At 37.1% G+C, this 17,233-nt stretch overlaps 4 protein-coding genes across 4 annotated transcripts in view; all 4 read right to left on the bottom strand.

Moving 5' to 3' along the window:
- On the bottom strand, positions 2,238-4,824 carry LOC104735707 (myosin-binding protein 3-like). The gene is made up of 3 exons (XM_010455535.1): positions 3,918-4,824; positions 3,751-3,822; positions 2,238-3,658 (listed from the first exon to the last, which is right to left on the bottom strand). Exons 1-3 carry the CDS (start codon positions 4,741-4,743, stop codon positions 2,493-2,495), a joined length of 2,064 nt encoding a protein of 687 aa, XP_010453837.1. The 5' UTR covers positions 4,744-4,824; the 3' UTR covers positions 2,238-2,492.
- Positions 5,633-13,390, bottom strand: LOC104735706 (valine--tRNA ligase, chloroplastic/mitochondrial 2-like). The gene is made up of 27 exons (XM_010455533.2): positions 13,107-13,390; positions 12,880-12,964; positions 12,640-12,766; positions 12,295-12,378; positions 11,944-12,038; positions 11,623-11,714; positions 11,356-11,409; positions 11,205-11,257; positions 11,065-11,126; positions 10,642-10,717; positions 10,417-10,500; positions 10,012-10,160; positions 9,786-9,903; positions 9,586-9,702; positions 9,225-9,445; positions 8,930-9,019; positions 8,594-8,705; positions 8,226-8,336; positions 7,973-8,110; positions 7,543-7,593; positions 7,344-7,456; positions 7,123-7,270; positions 6,700-6,804; positions 6,483-6,584; positions 6,310-6,382; positions 6,023-6,189; positions 5,633-5,922 (listed from the first exon to the last, which is right to left on the bottom strand). The coding sequence occupies exons 1-27, from the start codon at positions 13,279-13,281 to the stop codon at positions 5,794-5,796; spliced, it is 2,931 nt and encodes a 976-aa protein (XP_010453835.1). The 5' UTR covers positions 13,282-13,390; the 3' UTR covers positions 5,633-5,793.
- Positions 13,554-15,283, bottom strand: LOC104735705 (glutathione S-transferase DHAR3, chloroplastic). The gene is made up of 6 exons (XM_010455532.2): positions 15,031-15,283; positions 14,650-14,740; positions 14,390-14,533; positions 14,147-14,264; positions 13,902-14,042; positions 13,554-13,817 (listed from the first exon to the last, which is right to left on the bottom strand). The coding sequence occupies exons 1-6, from the start codon at positions 15,224-15,226 to the stop codon at positions 13,731-13,733; spliced, it is 777 nt and encodes a 258-aa protein (XP_010453834.1). The 5' UTR covers positions 15,227-15,283; the 3' UTR covers positions 13,554-13,730.
- LOC104735704 overlaps positions 15,685-17,233 on the bottom strand; it is a 2,464-nt gene continuing 915 nt past the window's right edge. The window contains exons 3-5 of the mRNA XM_010455531.1: positions 17,013-17,193; positions 16,286-16,701; positions 15,685-16,085 (exon numbers count right to left, since the gene is read on the bottom strand). Of these exons, the coding sequence (XP_010453833.1) occupies positions 15,685-16,085; positions 16,286-16,701; positions 17,013-17,193 (998 nt within the window). The remainder of the gene's footprint in view (positions 16,086-16,285; positions 16,702-17,012; positions 17,194-17,233) is intronic.

Below are 17,233 nucleotides of genomic sequence, written 5' to 3'. Positions count from 1 at the left end.
AAAAAAAAAAAAAAAAAAAAAAAAAGTAAAGAACGTGAAGGTTGGTAAACTGACGAAAGTGACCCCACACACTTCACCTTTAGTAGTCCAATCAAACTGACAGTGAAACTACCGTCACGGCTGTTGTTGATGTTCATATCATTGCTGCTACAAAAGTGAGAGAGATCTACGGCTCTTATCCTTCGGCCAACCTTTTTTAGGCCTCAGCATAAAATCCGAATTGTATTCAAATCGAAGTAAGTGGATTAAAATCGAACCGATATTAAGGAAATAATCGATCGGTTCTTGGGTTTCATTATTTTGGATATCGGATTTTATCTAATCCAAACCGATATCCAATAGATATCCAAATATAACCGAACATATAAGAAATAGTATGATATTCCGATAGATATGCCTCATATTTTTTATGTATTTGTATGGTTCTATGAGAACTTTGTCATTTACTTAATTTCTATCCTTTTTTGTTTTAATACTCCATTAGGATGGTTATTTGGGTACAATAAGATTAAAAAGTATTCCAATAAAACATTGTCCAATAACTTTTGGTTATCGACAACTATATCCGAACCGATCCGAAATCCAAATTATTCGAACCGAAACCGAACCGAATTTTATAAATACTCGAATGGATGTTAGAGTCAATATCCAAAAAATCCGAAATCCAAAAAATCCGAACCGAATTCGATCCGATATCTGAACGCCCAGACCTACATTTTTTTAATTTTGTCAACGTTGGGCGTCTCATCTCTAATTTATTATTATTATTATTATTATTATTATTATTATTATTATTATTATTATTATTATTATTATTATTCACAATTGAAATATACGGTTGGTATATATATATATATATGAATGCGTGTTCATAAATAAGAAAATAAATCTAATTAAATCACACCTTGGCATAACTTTTTTAGAAAATGTTTGGTATAGTTCAATGATTTGTTTTGTACATGAAGAAGTTGGTAAGAAAACTATACACTTCATTCACTCCAGAAGAACAATAACCATCGCATTATTGTCATCATCTTTTCTTTTATGATACCACCTACTAGGTTTTACATCTTATTATTAGGAATGCAAAAGTAAAATGAGCATGTGACCAATGGTAAGGAACACATGAGCGATGAGAGACTAAAATGATGCCTTTATCTTCCTAAAGTATAATCATGACGTTTATGCGAACTCAACATTATTCTACTTGAAGCAATGTGGTGTTTTATACGGCAACTCTTAAGCATATGTTGTTAAATCAGCATATGCATGAAATCATTTAAAATAATATATTCTATTCATTAGTTGAAGTTCATTTTTATGGTTTCCTAGCTCGGATTTAAATACATTTCGTGAGACCAAAAAAAAAACACTAATGGAAATTTATACTAAATAATTACAGTACGTATGTTGATTTTTTTTATACATGCCATTATATAACCACTCTTTTGAGTTTTGATTGACAAAGGAGGAATTGCATTTTAAGTTTAATTAAAGGGTTACTTGATTAAAGTAAACTAAACAACTACCTTGGGAAGTTAACATAATTCTAGGGTATGTTATGATGACATATATCAGGTTCTTGACTTAATTTGTTTATATTTTCAGTTTTTTAAAACTATTTTAGGTGACATTGAATTTTACACAAGAGTCATAAGAATATATAGCATAACAACTTCCACTTTACATGTTCTTCCTTTTGGAGGGGTCTTTTATTTACAACGAGATTGATCATTGCACCCACATGTGTGGTGCTTGTAGTTAGATATGTTACTAGTAATGTACTTAGTTAGACTAAACAAATGACATTTTAGGGAAATGCAAATCTGTTTTTTTAGCCCATGTTCTTTAAAATCTGCATTTTGCTGCAGGGGAAATTTTCTTTCATTTATAAAAACCATGTCTCATAAGTGTAACTCTCTTGGCCACCAATGTCCTAAGGCCGAACTATTAATGTCTGATGTCACTAAATGAATGCCTCAAAGGCCTACGGCTTGTTTAGCAAAATGAACGATGATGGCCTTGCGAAACGAGTGCAATGTATAATGAGGCAAATGGTCTTACTTCATATATATTGTTAGGTTACAATTCTGTTTTCTAGCAATATGTCTTCTGCAATCTCTTATTAAGTTTTAAGAATGTTGAAGAATGAACCACTTGTATGTATGTGGCTATGTGCCTGTGGAACTAATCTATCATGAATATTTCATTTATATTAAAAAATAATTATTTCCCCATTTTTCTGGAACTGAAAACTCTCAAACTACAAGAAACACAATACAATTTACATGACAGATACAAATCCAATATAGGACTAGTGAGAATCCTTTAGCTACTCCAAACAACAACAAAAACACAAACAAGAAACATCTGAGAATTTCTGTAATCCTCAGATCCTCTCCATTGAGCAGTGCAAGACATTGATTCCAGTTCTTGAAACCTGTCTGAATAAATAATGGTGAAAAAGAGTTCATAATTCTTGTAAATAACCATCAATCTTCCTCTGTCGTCTGGTTTTCGATTGTGTCAGTGAGTTCAATGGTTCTAAGATCGCGGAGATGTTGCAAAATATCTTTGAGAATATCTGTTCCTTTGTCACCTTTCTTCGCCGAACTCATACAGTTTTTCAGAAACTCTCCATCTGTTTCCAGCACCTGTAACCTCTCATAGACACTATCAACTTGTTTGATGATCTCTAGCTTCTCGCTTTCCGAACCAAAGTTCTTTTCAACGGACTCCGCTAGTTCTTGATACCCGTCTTCTGATTCATTCTCTGCTGAGTCTAGAAGAGGTAGCAGACTCTTTGCCATTGATGCCATTGTTTGTCCTTCATGTTCACTATAACTCTCTTCTTGATCATAACTATTGCTAAATTCTCCTGAAAATTTTGGATCCTCAGCTGACTGATCATTGTCCTGCATTGTTACTAGCCTGTCCTCTAACACCCTAAGCTGATCCAAAATCACTAGCCTCTCTTCTTCAAACTCTGATAAAGATTCACCAAGGATGCTCATATGTTGTACACAATCCAAAGTTATCTTCTCCAAATCCACATCGGTCTCAGAAGAAGTATCCTCTTCACCATTCTCCTCCTTTTTCCCATCATCATCAGCAGCCTCACCATTGTTTTTTGTAATTGTGATTTTGTTCGTAGCTTTCGATTCATACTCCAAAACCTTCTCTCGGTAAACCTCAAGTTCTCTCTGGAGTTGTTCCTTCTCTTTCTCTCGTTTCACCATCAAATGATTCAGCAGCTGCAAGGCTTCTTGATCATACTCGGCCTGCTCCTCCATCATTCTCTGATACTGCAAAGCCTCCATCTGAACTTTCGCTTTCTCTTCTTGTAGCCTCGTGATCATGGCCATAGTCTGGTTAGCCGATATTGCAGACGCGCTTCTTTCTTCTTCCAGCTCTGCATATAAATCTCTTAATGCTTCTTGTTCTGCTCTCACAGTCTCTCTCAGTCTTTCAATGGTCTTTAAAGGATCACCACCGTCCATCTCACTCACTAATACACTTTCATCACCTGCATACTCATTTCTGGCAAGAAAAAGAAGTTTCTTGTTGAATAAAGTACTGACTGAAGTTGGAGTTTCCGGATCAAGCTCCTTAGTATTTTCTTCTCTATCTTCTTCTTCTTCTTCTTCATTTTGGCTACCTATGAAAGGAAAAAACTCTATATATTCAGACTTAAAGCTCCACAAGACCTTCTATATATTCCATAACAAAAGCTTCATTCTTTTTGCTTACCAGTGAAATTCTTGCTCTCAAACTGGTCAGCCAACAAATTTGCTCCTTCTTCTTCTTTTTCTTCCACAAGAACTGTTGTTTAATCACAAAATTGAGGAATATTTAAAACCCATGTGACAAACAAAAATAAATGTTCAGACTTTGGGTTTATGAATTCTCACTCTTACCTGAAATTTGATCTTTCCCATGTGTCTCAACATTGCTAGTGTCATCATCCCTTTGTTCATCCTCTGAAACCCTTGATTTAGCTTCAGGGATCTCCTCTTCGTTCCCGGGAGAATTAATATTGCTGATGATAGATCTTAAACCATCCTCCTCAGATACTTCTCTCAGGCTTAAACCATAGCTCTCAACATCTGAAATCACTTCACCATTTTGCTGCAGCTCTTGTCTCTTCCCTTCTTCTTCTGCTTTACCTCTGAAGAACGGCCCTAAGGGATAGGGTTCTCTCTCTACCTCAAACCCATCTCCAAAAAATTTCTCATCATCTATCATCTCTAAGATCAATCCTCCGTTTTCTCCATCCCTTCCCAGAGTTTTCCCCCAAATTGATGACTTGATAAGCAAGTAATTAGGGTAGGGTTTTTCAGCCAAGCTCTTCTGACAACATGTGCAAAACCCTAAACCAATGTTGCTCCTTTCTTCTTCACGATTTGAGCAATCTGAGCACAAGTTCGCCGATTCGGATGTTTTCCCGTGAGTTTTGCAAAAACTGAGACTAGCCAGCTCCGCGACGTGATTTTCACATAAGAGCTCTCTGTAGTAAGTGAATCTGTTTTCTGAGTTTCGCTCGAAGATTCGATCTAGCTTAGGGCAGAGAAGGCAAACTTGCTTAAGGCCGAAGAAAGAAGCGAATCTGACGATAAAGTAAGTGAAAAGGGAATTGAGGAAGATAAAGAACATGAGAAGCCATTCGAGGAATGCGTAGACCAAGATCACTGTGATTCTGTTTGTGTTTCTGCTTAGCTTCGTCGCGAAATTGTTGGCCGCCATTGATTTTGGCTCCTCTGCTTCCTTCGCTGAGAGAAGAGAGAGAGAAGAGAAGAGAGAGTGAGAATGATGTTGTCGGGTAACATGCGCTAACTACGCTGTCTTTGTCTACTTTAAATTTGGTTTTGATCTGAACCGAAATTAAAAACTAAACCGGAATAAGTTTTTCTACCTCAACAACTTCGTTTTCTCTTAAAAGCATGTGTATAATAAGTATATATGTTGATAATTCAGATGTTAATGAGTAATTTTCCGAACAGTAATGTTGTGTTTTTGTATTATACTAGAAAACTTCAATAATCATCATTATACAGTGACTTAGTTCACGGTTGGTTATGTGATCAACGATTTATTTATTTCTTTCCGAAAGTTGAATTAGGGAATTGTTGAAAGGCCAAAAAGAGAAAGCGTGATGATGAATTGGCTGTCAAAAGAAACATAATAAAAGGAAAAAGGAAAAAAATATTTTAAAGTGAGGATTGCCTCTTTTGCTTTTAGGTATGGTATGGGGTTATTACTTATTTTTTCCTGTCATTAATTTTTTCTTTTTTAGTATTCTCTTTTGTCAAATGAAACTGCATTACACAGACAAACCAAATTATCATCGGAACCGAAGAACAAACCATTCTAAAATTTTCCTAAAAAAAAACTTTTAATTACTCCAAACCAAACCGAATACACCTAATTTAATCGTTGAAAGTTTTTTAATACACATTTTTTTGTTGGTGAAGCTATATAAAATTAAATACAATTGTAGCAGTAGTACAACCAACAAACACTAAAATTACCCACGTTTTACTTGAAAACTGTTCATGCTTTTAGGCATTATGGACCCGACAGTAGGACACTAATAAAAAAGTTGACAATTGATTATTTCTGGGGGTAGTAGATATTGAAGCTAAATTTGGGGTCCCTAAAAAACGAAAAATTGATTGTAGTTATGGGTAAATTGACAATAGCCTCAGAGAGCTTCAAATGATCGATCATCACTAAAAGTTATGCGCCGGGTCAAAACGCGAGAGTATATAATAATTACCTGAGAGATTTTTTAATTTACTGAGACACTAAAGAAGTAGACTTGAGAAAATCAAGCCTAGCTTTGGTCAGCTTTATCTTCTCTTCTAGTTCTTCTGCTTGCTCCTTTACGCCTCTCACCACTTCTTCTGGAGCTTTCTCCACAAACTACCGTGTTTCAAAATCATGTCAAACAAGCAGTTCAAAACCCTGCACCGCTATGTAATAAGCTTAAAGATTCTTTTCATGGTAAATGGTAATGGTATACCTTTGGTGAACTGAGGCGAGTTACGAGGGCGTCGTATTCAGTTTGCATCTTGGAGAGACGTTTGGATATGCGTTGGACTTCAGAAGATATATCCACCATGGCGGCAAGAGGTAGATATGCCTCTAGTCCTTCACTGGCTACAAGGTGGACTGAGAGATTTGCATCACCTGAAGAACCAACCAGTAGAGTTTTATTTTGACCACGAGTTGGAGCGAATCCGCAAAAATGTAAATAACTGAGATAAGATGAAACGAAGAGAGCAAATTGGACTAAAGATTATTATATACCAGGAGGGACATTGGTAAAATGGACGTTGTTTAAGTCAAGCCTTGATAGAAGAGCTAGCACCTCCTTCTCTTTCTGCAGCAACAGAAAAGACATGTACAGCTTCTAATAAGGAAACATAAGGCAAATCAATAAACCTTTATTCGTAACAATTAGGAAGGAATAAGTTACTGACCGAAATATATTCAATAACTTCTGCACTTCCAACAACTGAGGCAGATATACGCTTTACCGGTTCCACTGAATACTCTGCTCGTGCATTTCGAATTGCTCTAGTCTGTATGATTTAACATGCAGTGTGTCAACATTTTCTGAACTTCTGATTATGAATCTTTTAGGTATGGTTCTGTTGGAGGTTAGCAGGATATATAAAGGCAGAAATTCATACTGACCAGAGCTTGTAAATTCTCAAATCTTTTTATTGATTCAACATTCCTTGGAAGTGAATTTTGTGGCCATGGAGACACAATGAGCGCTTCTTTCCTGTAGGGAAGTGCCTGTAAATACAAATGCATTTAGAATCTAGTTTCGTGAAGCTGAAATCAATTTTTATAGCAGTACCAAAGTAGGAACAACATATAACTAAGTTTTTAGTCCTTTCACATCATCCTCAGAATTCAGAAACAAAGCAACAGTACCAAAGAAAAACTCAAAGATAACAGCTTAAGCATGCATTGGTTAAAAATCGTCCAATGAGCATACAAAAACTCTTAGGTATATGGAAAAGTCAGCCCAGGTGCAGTTGGCCAAGTAAATGGTGAAGGGCCAACTAATCGAAATGAAATACACAGATAGCAAAACTGAGAGCATGTTACCTGCCATAGATCCTCGGTTACAAACGGCATAAATGGATGCAACAGCTTAAGTATATTCTCGAAGACATATAACAAAACTGCCTGAGAAGCTAGAGAAACTGAATTGCCTCCAGATCCATACAGTCGAGATTTGCTGGCTTCAATATACCTTTAGAGTAGACTAGTCAGTCAATTAAGACCAAGAAACATGTATTGGTTGTTAAGAGATCACGTATTGATACCAATCAGCAAAGTCACTCCAAAAGAAATCATATGTTTCTCTTCCTACATCCCCAAAGAACAACTTCTCATAGCTTGCTGTGACGGAATCAATGAGAATATGGAGTTTTGACACCTGAAAATAATGCAAAAAGAAGATAAGGTGGTAGACTGGTAGGCAGATTGATACTATTTGATAACTTCAGGATTAAAATATTATACCGCCCAACATTCAGGCAAGGGTAAACTAAGTAAGGTTTCCTCTTTGTCCAACTGTCAAAAGAAAAGAAGCTAATGGTTAGAAATTTTTTACTATAAACATTGTGAAATGTCACAAAAACTCGATGGTAAGTGAGCAGCCTAAGGTAGCTAATCACTTGTGATGCGATTCTACAATTGTTTTAAGTTATGGCAAAAGGTATGTAAAAGGAAAAACTCCACGAAAGAGGTCTGACGAATCTCCTATATTTAAAGCTACCTCGTTTTTTTTTCTGAGACTTTTATGGTCCATGAACCCTTCTTGACACAAAAAATAGTCTTAAACGCTTATTATATGAGTTTCGACTTTATACCATACTTAGTCTGTCACTAAAAGGAAAAATGTACCACAATTTCCTTATACTTTCAAGTGGAGATGGATAAGCAAGCAAACCTTGAGGGCCAGCAAATTCTCCCAAGCAGATGTATCACTTAGACTAGGCAGACTATGCAGCACAAACTTTCCAGCATTCCATAGTTTGTTGGTGAATGCTTTATTTGCAGTTAATCTCTCAGTAGATAAGTTCAGATCCTAACAAAAAGGTAAAGGGGAAAGCATAGAAAGTAATATAGACATAAATATGACATCTTAATGTAAACCTTTCAAAAATTGTGGTTCAGATGCCTCAACACAGTAGAGATCAAACCTGACCAGCAGTTCCTAGTGCGATCGTAAATCTCAGAGCGTCAGTGCCAAAATCTTTGATTGTGTCAAGCGGATCAATCACATTCCCCAGAGATTTTGACATTTTTCTCCCCTGAAAATTTCAAATAATCTGATTAACTAAATGGAGATATACAGAACGTCACGTTCAGAGACAGTGATGTTAAAATGGGCTAACAGCCCATGAACGTGAATACAAGTGTCCCCTTAAATGAAAATCCTAGAAGTCATTAACATTTAAATAGCATAAAGGGAGAAGTGAGAGGTAATGATATGAGAAGCCTCAATGATCAAGGTTTGAGTAGTTACCTCATCTCGAAAAGAAAAAAAAGAAAAAAACATTAAACTTACTTGAGAGTCCCGTATAAGTCCGTGAAGGTAGACATGAGAAAATGGAACGGTCCCTGTAAATTCTATTCCCATCATAACCATTCTTGCTACCCAGAAAAATAGTATGTCATGCCTGTCCAAACAAAATGACAGTAGTTATGTAAAGGAAGTATTGGGAGTTTCAAAGACGCAAATGGCAACTAAAGCGCATTTTCTTTACAAGATTTACTTAATTTAGACATCAGTTTTTGGTAACAGTTCCTAAATTTTTTTCTTACTAGTGCAGGGTCGACAATTAACACTAGCCCTGATAGTAGCAGCCATTGTTTTCCTGATCGACAAGAAAGAAGAATATACCCTGTTTCTAACATATTTGTAGGGTAGAAGTTATTGAAATCCTTCGCTGATACATCAGGCCAGCCAAGAGTGCTGAATGGCCACAATGAGCTGCAGAAAAAAACATCTTAGGGTAAAGTATAACTGCAAAAACACTAATACTCTTTAAAGGTATGGGTTTCAGGAAAATATGTTCAGCTGCAGATATATTCTTTAAAGGTAAAGCACTAATCCATTGTGTGAAACTTTCGCATAATTAAACTATAGACACACAGAAGAAAAGTAATCTCCAAATAAATCTAACTGAGAAACTAACCTGGAAAACCAGGTGTCAAGAACATCTGGATCCTGATATATTTCAACATCTTTTCCATACTTCTCATGGGCTTTCTCAAGGGCTTCTTCAGCATTTTTAGCAACTATGTAGTCCTCTTCGCAATCCTTTCCAACCACATACCAAACTGGTATGCGATGCCCCCACCACAGCTGCCGGCTTATGCACCAATCCTTAATATTTGTCAGCCAGTGATTGTATATCTGCAAGGGGTGACAGGATATATAAGCAAACGCAGAAGTAAGCAGTGTAAACAATCAAAAATCGAATATGCCAAACTGAGAGGACAAAAAAACAGATACCAGCTCAGTAACTAATAACACACAACAGGTCGCTTGCATACCTTCTCAAATCTCTCAGGTATGATGGTAAGTTCTTTGTTTTCAACAGCAAGAAGAGCCTTCTCAGCTAAAGGATCCATGTGGACAAACCATTGTTTGCTTACAAGTGGCTCAATAACCTAACACCAGTTAAACCTTGCATGAGAATATATATGATCCAAAGAACTGGAAAAATAATACTACTGGGTCAGTAGAAAAATACTTCTCCACCACGCTGAGATCTCGGAACTCGTAAAGTATGAGGCTCCTTCTTAACAGCTAAACCTGTCTCCTCAAGATCTGCCCATAGTTTCTCCCTTACCTCAAACCGGTCAAGTCCACTGAAAATACGAGGTATGTTAAGGCACCATGGACGTTATGTAACCTAAGGGTATTTCATTTCATAATGTTGAATGCAGCTAGCATATAAGTTTACAACAAAATGTTACCAAAACAAGCCAGCAACGTCATTTAGTGTTGCATCCTTGTTCATCACATTCAGAATGGGGAGACCTAGCTTTCTTGCAAGAAGATAATCATTGTGATCATGCCCAGGACTTATCTTCAGAACACCAGTACCAAAATCCTTATCAACATACTGACAAGGTACAAAAAGATACTGATGAGAAATGCATGAAGAATAGCATAGCAAATACTATGAGGTAACTTCAGTTTCTTGCTTTTAAGTAACTAGAACACTAGAACTTAGAAGTTTCCCGGCAAAAAGTACTGATGAGAAAAGCATGAAGAATAGCAAAGAAAAACAACTGCAGCCTTTTCCTTGTTGAACTTAGAAAGAGATATTTGATCCTAAAAGACATCAAAAAGAGTGCACAAGCAGTAGATGAGTTTACCTTATCAGAAATAATTGGGACATGACGGCCATATGTCATAGGTACAATAGCTGTCTCACCAACATACTTTGCATAACGATCATCCTGGCAGATGCCAAATACATTTCACAACATTAATTCAAACAATACCCAAAACTTTAAAACACGTCAAACATACTTCGATATTGCCATCTTTGATTCCCGATATCCTAATATCAATGAAAATAAACAAAATTCACCACCAACCTCAGGATGCACGGCAAGGGCCACGTCACCAAACAATGTCTCTGGACGAGTCGTTGCTATAGTAAGAAAATCAGGACTGTACAAGGAAATATCAGATAAGCCATTTCCATAAACAGAACAAAGGTAGTCACTAATATTCCAAGAAATTTTACTAGCACAATTTAAGGTTAACTACTGCCGAAGCAACTCTTACAGACCCAACGTTGTGTTCCAAAAGTTTTAATGATCATACCACTTAATCTAAAGCCTCGGTAAGATACGTTTTCAAATCATGCTTCTACGAACTCTTTAAATTGCAGAGAATTATCAAATTGATGTGAGAAGAGGTTATCTTTTCACATCATTTTGCTATATACTGTATCAGGGTTCATAAAATACTGAGTCGAAGGAAAAGTAAAGTTAGTACTGGTAGTTGAACAGTACCTTCCAGCTACACGGTATTTAATATGGTATAGAAACCCAGGTTCCTCTGAATATTCTACTTCCTGGTAAGAACAATACAGTCACTTCTAGAAAGAAAAAAAGTAATCAAACAAGAGTATTAGATAAGATACATCACACACCAAGTCTGAAACAGCAGTTTGTAAATTAGGGGACCAGTTGACCATGTAAGATCCTGGAAAACATAATGCCAAAATCATCAAACGTCGTATGAGTATAGCACATCTCTACTTAAAGATAAGACAACAGAAACCAAAATACAAATTAGCTTACCTTGATATATCAACCCCTTGTCATGAAGCTTCACAAAAGCCTCGACCACAGCTCCTACAAATTGCGGGTAAAAGAGAATCAAGGAATATACAGTATAAATTCAAGGTGTAAAAATAAGAGCAACGAGAAACTTTATGAACCACCTAAAAACTGGATAATATTTTTACTTGCTGAAGATTTTGAATTCTAAGATACCACTTTAAATCATATAAGGTCAAATTAAAATCCCCATCTAGAAGATACGGATACTATAGAAAGATGCCTTACGACTCAATTGCTCATCGAGAGTGAAGCGTTCTCTACTCCAATCACAAGAAGCACCCAGTCTTTTAATCTGATTTGTGATGGTTCCGCCATACCTGAGAAAAGCCACACAAAACCCTTAATATATCAGATACAAATACAGTGGATTTAATCTTTTAATGACAGCATTGGCCTTTGGAATGGTATAGGACCATCATTTTACTCAAATAAAAGAAATTTATAGGAATCTTCTCTTGCTTAAAATACTACATATCTTTCTCAGACAGTTTTTTTTTTGAAATCAGATCTTTTGAATTAATTCATAGCAGTGACGAGATAGCATACTTCTTCTTCCATTCCCAGACTCTTTTGGTAAACTCATCTCTACCTAAATCCACCCTCTTAATGCCTTCTGACGCTAGCATCTTTTCCACGACCAACTGTAAAATATATAGTAGGTTCAGTAAAATATTGCAGAGACATTCACCAAACAATGGAAATATCATATATCAACAAACTATGTTCTACAAGAAACGGACTTTTTAATAAAGAAAATGTAGGAGATTGCTGTAGGAAAGAGTTCAAATGGAGTGGGAAGAAGCAAGATGTAAGAAATCATAGTGAGCACAAAGAAAACACACGCAAACATTAATACAAATACCACGCAAAACTTGAACAATGAAGTGGAAAATGAACCTGAGTGGCAATACCAGCATGATCGGTCCCAGGAAGCCACAGTGTTGGCCTACCTTTCATCCTATTGTATCGAACCATAATATCCTGTCAAAACAAAATGTGATGAGAATAGCAAAACCATAGCCTAACACAGCACATGCACACAAAAAAAAACACATGGCATTACTAAATAATCTTTCAAGACAACTTAAAGAACAGTGGAAGTGCCTAAAAAAACTGCACATATATGCATACATATACGAGGTAAAAGCAAGATGAACAAACTAGGAGGCTTAAATGAAAATAGGAACATAAAACTGAATACCCAAATGACTGTGAATTTATCTGAATACGGAATCCAACAACCTCAAGAGTGACAAACATAGCATGGCCCATGTGGAGAGAACCAGTAACATTAGGAGGTGGCATTGGTATCACAAAAGGGCTGCCTCCTTTGTCAAAACTTGGTTTGAAGTACCCTTGCGACTCCCACCTAAACAATGCCCAAATATCATCAGAATAAATCACAAAAATCCATGCTCCCATTCGTACATTACAAATATCCAAACTCATAATTCCAAAAATCATCAGCAGAATAAAAAGTACCATTTGTATATTTTCTCTTCCGAGGAAAAATCAAAGGTCTTGGATGTCTCAGGTGAAGTAAACACATCATTTCCTGACGCAGCAACTAAAATACCAAAGAGGAAAATCGAGTAAACTACTACTGAAATTGAAGGGAAGTGTTCATACATACGATTATACGAATATACACAATTGCTCATATCGCAGTTATGTCTTCAAAAGCCATGGATGGGAAACAGATTTCGTACCAGATGAAGAGAATCTACGTTTCGAGAAACTTGAATTTAAGCGGGACGGGGAAATTAATCGACGGCGTCGGTGAGTGAAGAAGAGAGTGTTGAGCTGGTGAGGACAGCTGGGAGATAACAGAGTACTAGTAGTAGTAGTAGGCGTAGGTAGAGATAAAGCCGTTTGAAGAATCATGGCAGATTTTGCCCGACAGATTCCCGAGAAAATCTGGGGGCGTCGAGACCAAAATTTGAAATTCCCAGAAAAAAAAAAAAGAAAAAAAAAGAGAGATAAGCTGCTGAGGAAAATGGGGTTTAAGCAGGAGGAGGAGGGAATGAATGGATGACGGAAGGGCAATTCTGTAATTGTTGCCGTTTTTAATGGGTCTATTTGCAAACATCATCGACACAAGTTACTATCGTTGGCTAATTTGACTTGTGATAGTGAATTTGGTCGGTACAATCAAAGCTTCACCCACTATGATACAATATAGTTCTCACTATATAGGCAATGTATATGTATTATAGCTTATAGGTAACATTTGAAGAAGATCTGATCATTATGTTTTTTTTTTTTTTTACATTTAGTAAAAGACAAAGAAGATGATGATGATGATCCCCTTGAGGTCCAACTTATATAGCTCCTTAACCCATCACCTTTGGTCTCCAACCAGCAATTACATCTTCTGTTTGCGCTTGTGTGTTCACGAACGATTCCCTCGAGAAAACATTCTGTAAATCCCATTATAGCTCGGTTGGTTAAAACCGAATGAGAAGAAATGATCGAAAGAGAATGCCGTTTTTTCAGACATTTACCTCCATGTAGGATTTAACGAAAGAAAGTGAATCTGGAACAGACCAGTTCTTGTAATGTCCCAATGCAATCTTCATGTGGTATAACTTTGGTGCCAAGGACAAATCTGCTGCTGAAATCTTCTCTCCGTTTATGAACGGGCCCTTTCGCATTTAACGGAAGATAGAGCGGTGATTATTATGTTTTTTGCTCATAATCGAAGACTAGTCATGCAAGAGATCAAGACTTACAAAACAAAAGAGCTTACATTTTCCTTGAGATAATCGTTGAATGCGCTAAGCTCATCCAAGAAAACTTGCTCAGTTCCGTCTCCTGAATCTTTGCTCTTGAGAAAACCGATAAATGTGGAAAAGATCTTCGACCCACTGCACACATAATAAACATAGATTAAACGCAAATTCTTAACTGGAAGTATGCAGAGTATGCACAGTAACAAGTACACGGCATCATAAGGCTCAGAGAAAACAAAAAGAAAAAGGGATTGGCTTACACTGAAGCCTTTTCAGGTGGGGTAGCAAGAGGAGGTTCAGGATACTTGTCTTCCAAAGCCTGTGTTATAACATCGGAATCTGGAACCCATTTCTCATCAAACTTCACCACTGGTACTTTACCTTCTGGACTAATTTTCAAGAACCTATAAACATCAAAAACAAGAAGACAACAACACATTAAGAAAATACTACAAGGAAATCAATCACTGCCGTTAATCAAGAATCATGATAAAAGGAAGGAATCTCAAAGCGTATTCACCATTCTGGCTTGTTACTCAAATCCACCATTTTCATGTCATAAGGGACATGCTTCTCCTCCATAGTCAGCAACACCCTTTGGCAAAAAGGGCCTATATATCACCAAAATTATGCAATATATAATCAACTCACTAAGAAAAAAATAAACCTAAATTGAAAAAAATAAACCTAAATTTGAAGTCTTAAGTAACTAACTATCTTCAAAGTTAACAAAACAGGGATCAATTCCAGAAATTGTTTGGATAGCTCCAGTTTTCTAACCAATATAAACGAACTAAGCATCAATTTAGCTAACACGTCGAAATCGAGTGAAAGAGGGATCAAGTTGCAGCTTATTATCCACATTTTAAAGTTAACGACGAGAGAGAGAGAGAGAGCTAACAGTCTCCGAGCTTGTTTGGTGTGGTGATAGATGCTTTGACGCAGATTTCGAGAGGACTCGCCGCCATTGCCATCGTTCCGAACCGACGAACGGTTCTTCCCGGTTTAGTTGAACCGCACCGCTTGATAAAACCGGCGCGGCTGACGGACGCCGATAAAACGCCGGTGGTGCAGGGTTGAAACCTAAGGCTTATCATTATTTTCTTTGTCTGGTCAATTTCCAACTTTAAGTCAGATGACTCAATGACTCAGATAATCTGGAAATTTCTCAGTGGCTAAGTTGACTGACACGTGGACATATATTAGATATCGCGTGCCGATCATAATGGGCCTGAACTTCTTCAATTTTCAGCCCATTTTTTATTCGATCGCAGTAGCCCACTAAAGGAAACAGTAATTAAGCTATAGCTTGTGGTGATTAAGCTATAATTAGTAGAGTGCTTACCAATTTTTATATATAAAAAAAAAAGGAAACAGTAATTTGAGTATTTATGACATCAAAGAAGTTTCAAGGGGAGTCAGAAATTTTATTTCCAAGGATAAAATGAAGTACTAATATATAAGGATGAAAATGCTCGATCGTATTCGTAGTCTTGACTCTTGATGATTCCAAATACATTATCTCAAGAATAAAACGTATAGAAAATATATAGATTTAAAGAACTTTGAACCATTGGCTAGCTGGATCACACGAACCATCCTTGGTCAAACACTTGCAAGGGTTAACGACGATGCTGTTGTCACGTTCGTCCACGTCAAGACATAGCAACAAACCATTACTTGTCTTGAACGACCAATGCATCTTGGTAGCTGCGATTTGTCCCAGCTTAGAACAGTTAGTGCCAACTCCAAGCTCCACCTTTTGTCCAGCAAAGCTCGGAGTTTGCACGCACATTTTATTGACCCAAAGAATGCCTTCGTTGGTGTTGAACGCACATGTGTCGGCTTTAGGGCATGGTCCTAATCGAAGTGTGGGTGATTTGTCTGAGGGATTATTAGTGACGCAAAGTCCAGATGATGGATGGAAGAGAACGTTCTTGGATTGTAGTCCAGGTCCTGCATGCATATACATCAAGATTCGGTATTTAGATATTTGTAATGTTTTAGTTATAGAATCTTCAAACATTTATAACATTTACGGTTCTTGCCTCTAAAGGGTTGTTGGATTCCAGAGAGTTTCTGCAAGTAAGTAGCGTTTCTCACGTCTTTCCAATTCGCATCCAAGATACCATAAGTCTCAGCCATATCTGTTTTACCGTTTCTCAAATAATAATCTCCGGTTAACGCCCAAACCGCCCAATCCAAATCATTCTGAGCCGCCCAAGCCACCAAACAGTTCATATACCGGTTTCCGCTGATGTCACCGCCTCCCTCGTTAGTCCCAAACTCGCTCAAGATCAAAGGAAAGCCTCTCCCTACTAAGAATCCTCCGTTGTGTGTAACTTTTGAGATGATTTTGGCGCAGAAATCGTTAGAGTTGTATTTTTTCCACGAGTCTCCGCCGTCAGAGAAGCTGTACCAGTGGAGCTCGAAGACGAGTTTGTCGGTGAAACTTACGTTGAAGAAACGGTCACGGAGGAAAGAGAGATTTGTGTCGAAGTCGATGCCGGAGAGGATGACTAGTAATTTAGGGTTTGCGGCGTGCACTGCTTCTGCTCCTTGTGGCATATGCCTTCACGTTACCATTAACACGCATGCATATGCAATTAGTTACCACGTAAAGGTACACGAACAATGTTATAGAAACAATAGGGAATGGTGAAATTTTGAAATATGTATAGTATAACAACGTGAATCCAAACATATTTATGTAAAATTATTGCTGATCAGCATGTGTTAAGGTTAATAAGTAGTTTTAAAATTGAAATCAAAATTATTCAAAAATATATATAGTTTTTTTTCATTTGACGTAGGTAAGTTGTTATATATATATATTCTCAGTGGAAACAAAGTTTGGTATAAAAATTTGAAAGATGTACGTACCTGAACCAAAGGTCAGGGTAATCTCTAGTGCCACGTGGCTCGTTCCTAAGGCTCATACCAACGACATTAGTGGCACTTTTGAACAGAGTAGCCATCTTGCTCAAGCCATTGGCCCAGACTTTGGGATCAAAGTTAGGGTAGCCGAAGAAGGCGTCGAGGTCATTCTCGCCACAGCACCAGCCTGGGGTTGTCAAGTGGTTATCTAGTATCACCATCACTCC

This window comes from Camelina sativa, chromosome 13, assembly GCF_000633955.1.
Source record: "Camelina sativa cultivar DH55 chromosome 13, Cs, whole genome shotgun sequence".
Classification (NCBI taxonomy): domain Eukaryota; kingdom Viridiplantae; phylum Streptophyta; class Magnoliopsida; order Brassicales; family Brassicaceae; genus Camelina; species Camelina sativa.
The sequence above is the reverse complement of the archived record's forward strand: the minus strand, read 5'-3'. Positions and strand labels throughout refer to the sequence as shown.

What these genes read in the sequence shown, in the direction of transcription:
- LOC104735707 (XM_010455535.1), bottom strand. Translation starts at nt 4,743, where the DNA reads ATGGCGGCCAACAATTTCGCGACGAAGCTAAGCAGAAACACAAACAGA. An exon ending in TGGGAAAGATCAAATTTCAG is followed by an intron (nt 3,823 to 3,917) that starts GTAAGAGTGAGA and finishes ATTAAACAACAG; the next exon opens with TTCTTGTGGAAGAAAAAGAA. An exon ending in TGAGAGCAAGAATTTCACTG is followed by an intron (nt 3,659 to 3,750) that starts GTAAGCAAAAAG and finishes TTCCTTTCATAG; the next exon opens with GTAGCCAAAATGAAGAAGAA.
- LOC104735705 (XM_010455532.2), bottom strand. Translation starts at nt 15,226, where the DNA reads ATGATAAGCCTTAGGTTTCAACCCTGCACCACCGGCGTTTTATCGGCG. An exon ending in TTGAGTAACAAGCCAGAATG is followed by an intron (nt 14,534 to 14,649) that starts GTGAATACGCTT and finishes TGATGTTTATAG; the next exon opens with GTTCTTGAAAATTAGTCCAG. An exon ending in TCGTTAAATCCTACATGGAG is followed by an intron (nt 13,818 to 13,901) that starts GTAAATGTCTGA and finishes TGGGATTTACAG; the next exon opens with AATGTTTTCTCGAGGGAATC.
- LOC104735706 (XM_010455533.2), bottom strand. Translation starts at nt 13,281, where the DNA reads ATGATTCTTCAAACGGCTTTATCTCTACCTACGCCTACTACTACTACT. An exon ending in GAAGAGAAAATATACAAATG is followed by an intron (nt 12,767 to 12,879) that starts GTACTTTTTATT and finishes GGCATTGTTTAG; the next exon opens with GTGGGAGTCGCAAGGGTACT. An exon ending in CTATGTTTGTCACTCTTGAG is followed by an intron (nt 12,379 to 12,639) that starts GTTGTTGGATTC and finishes TTGTTTTGACAG; the next exon opens with GATATTATGGTTCGATACAA.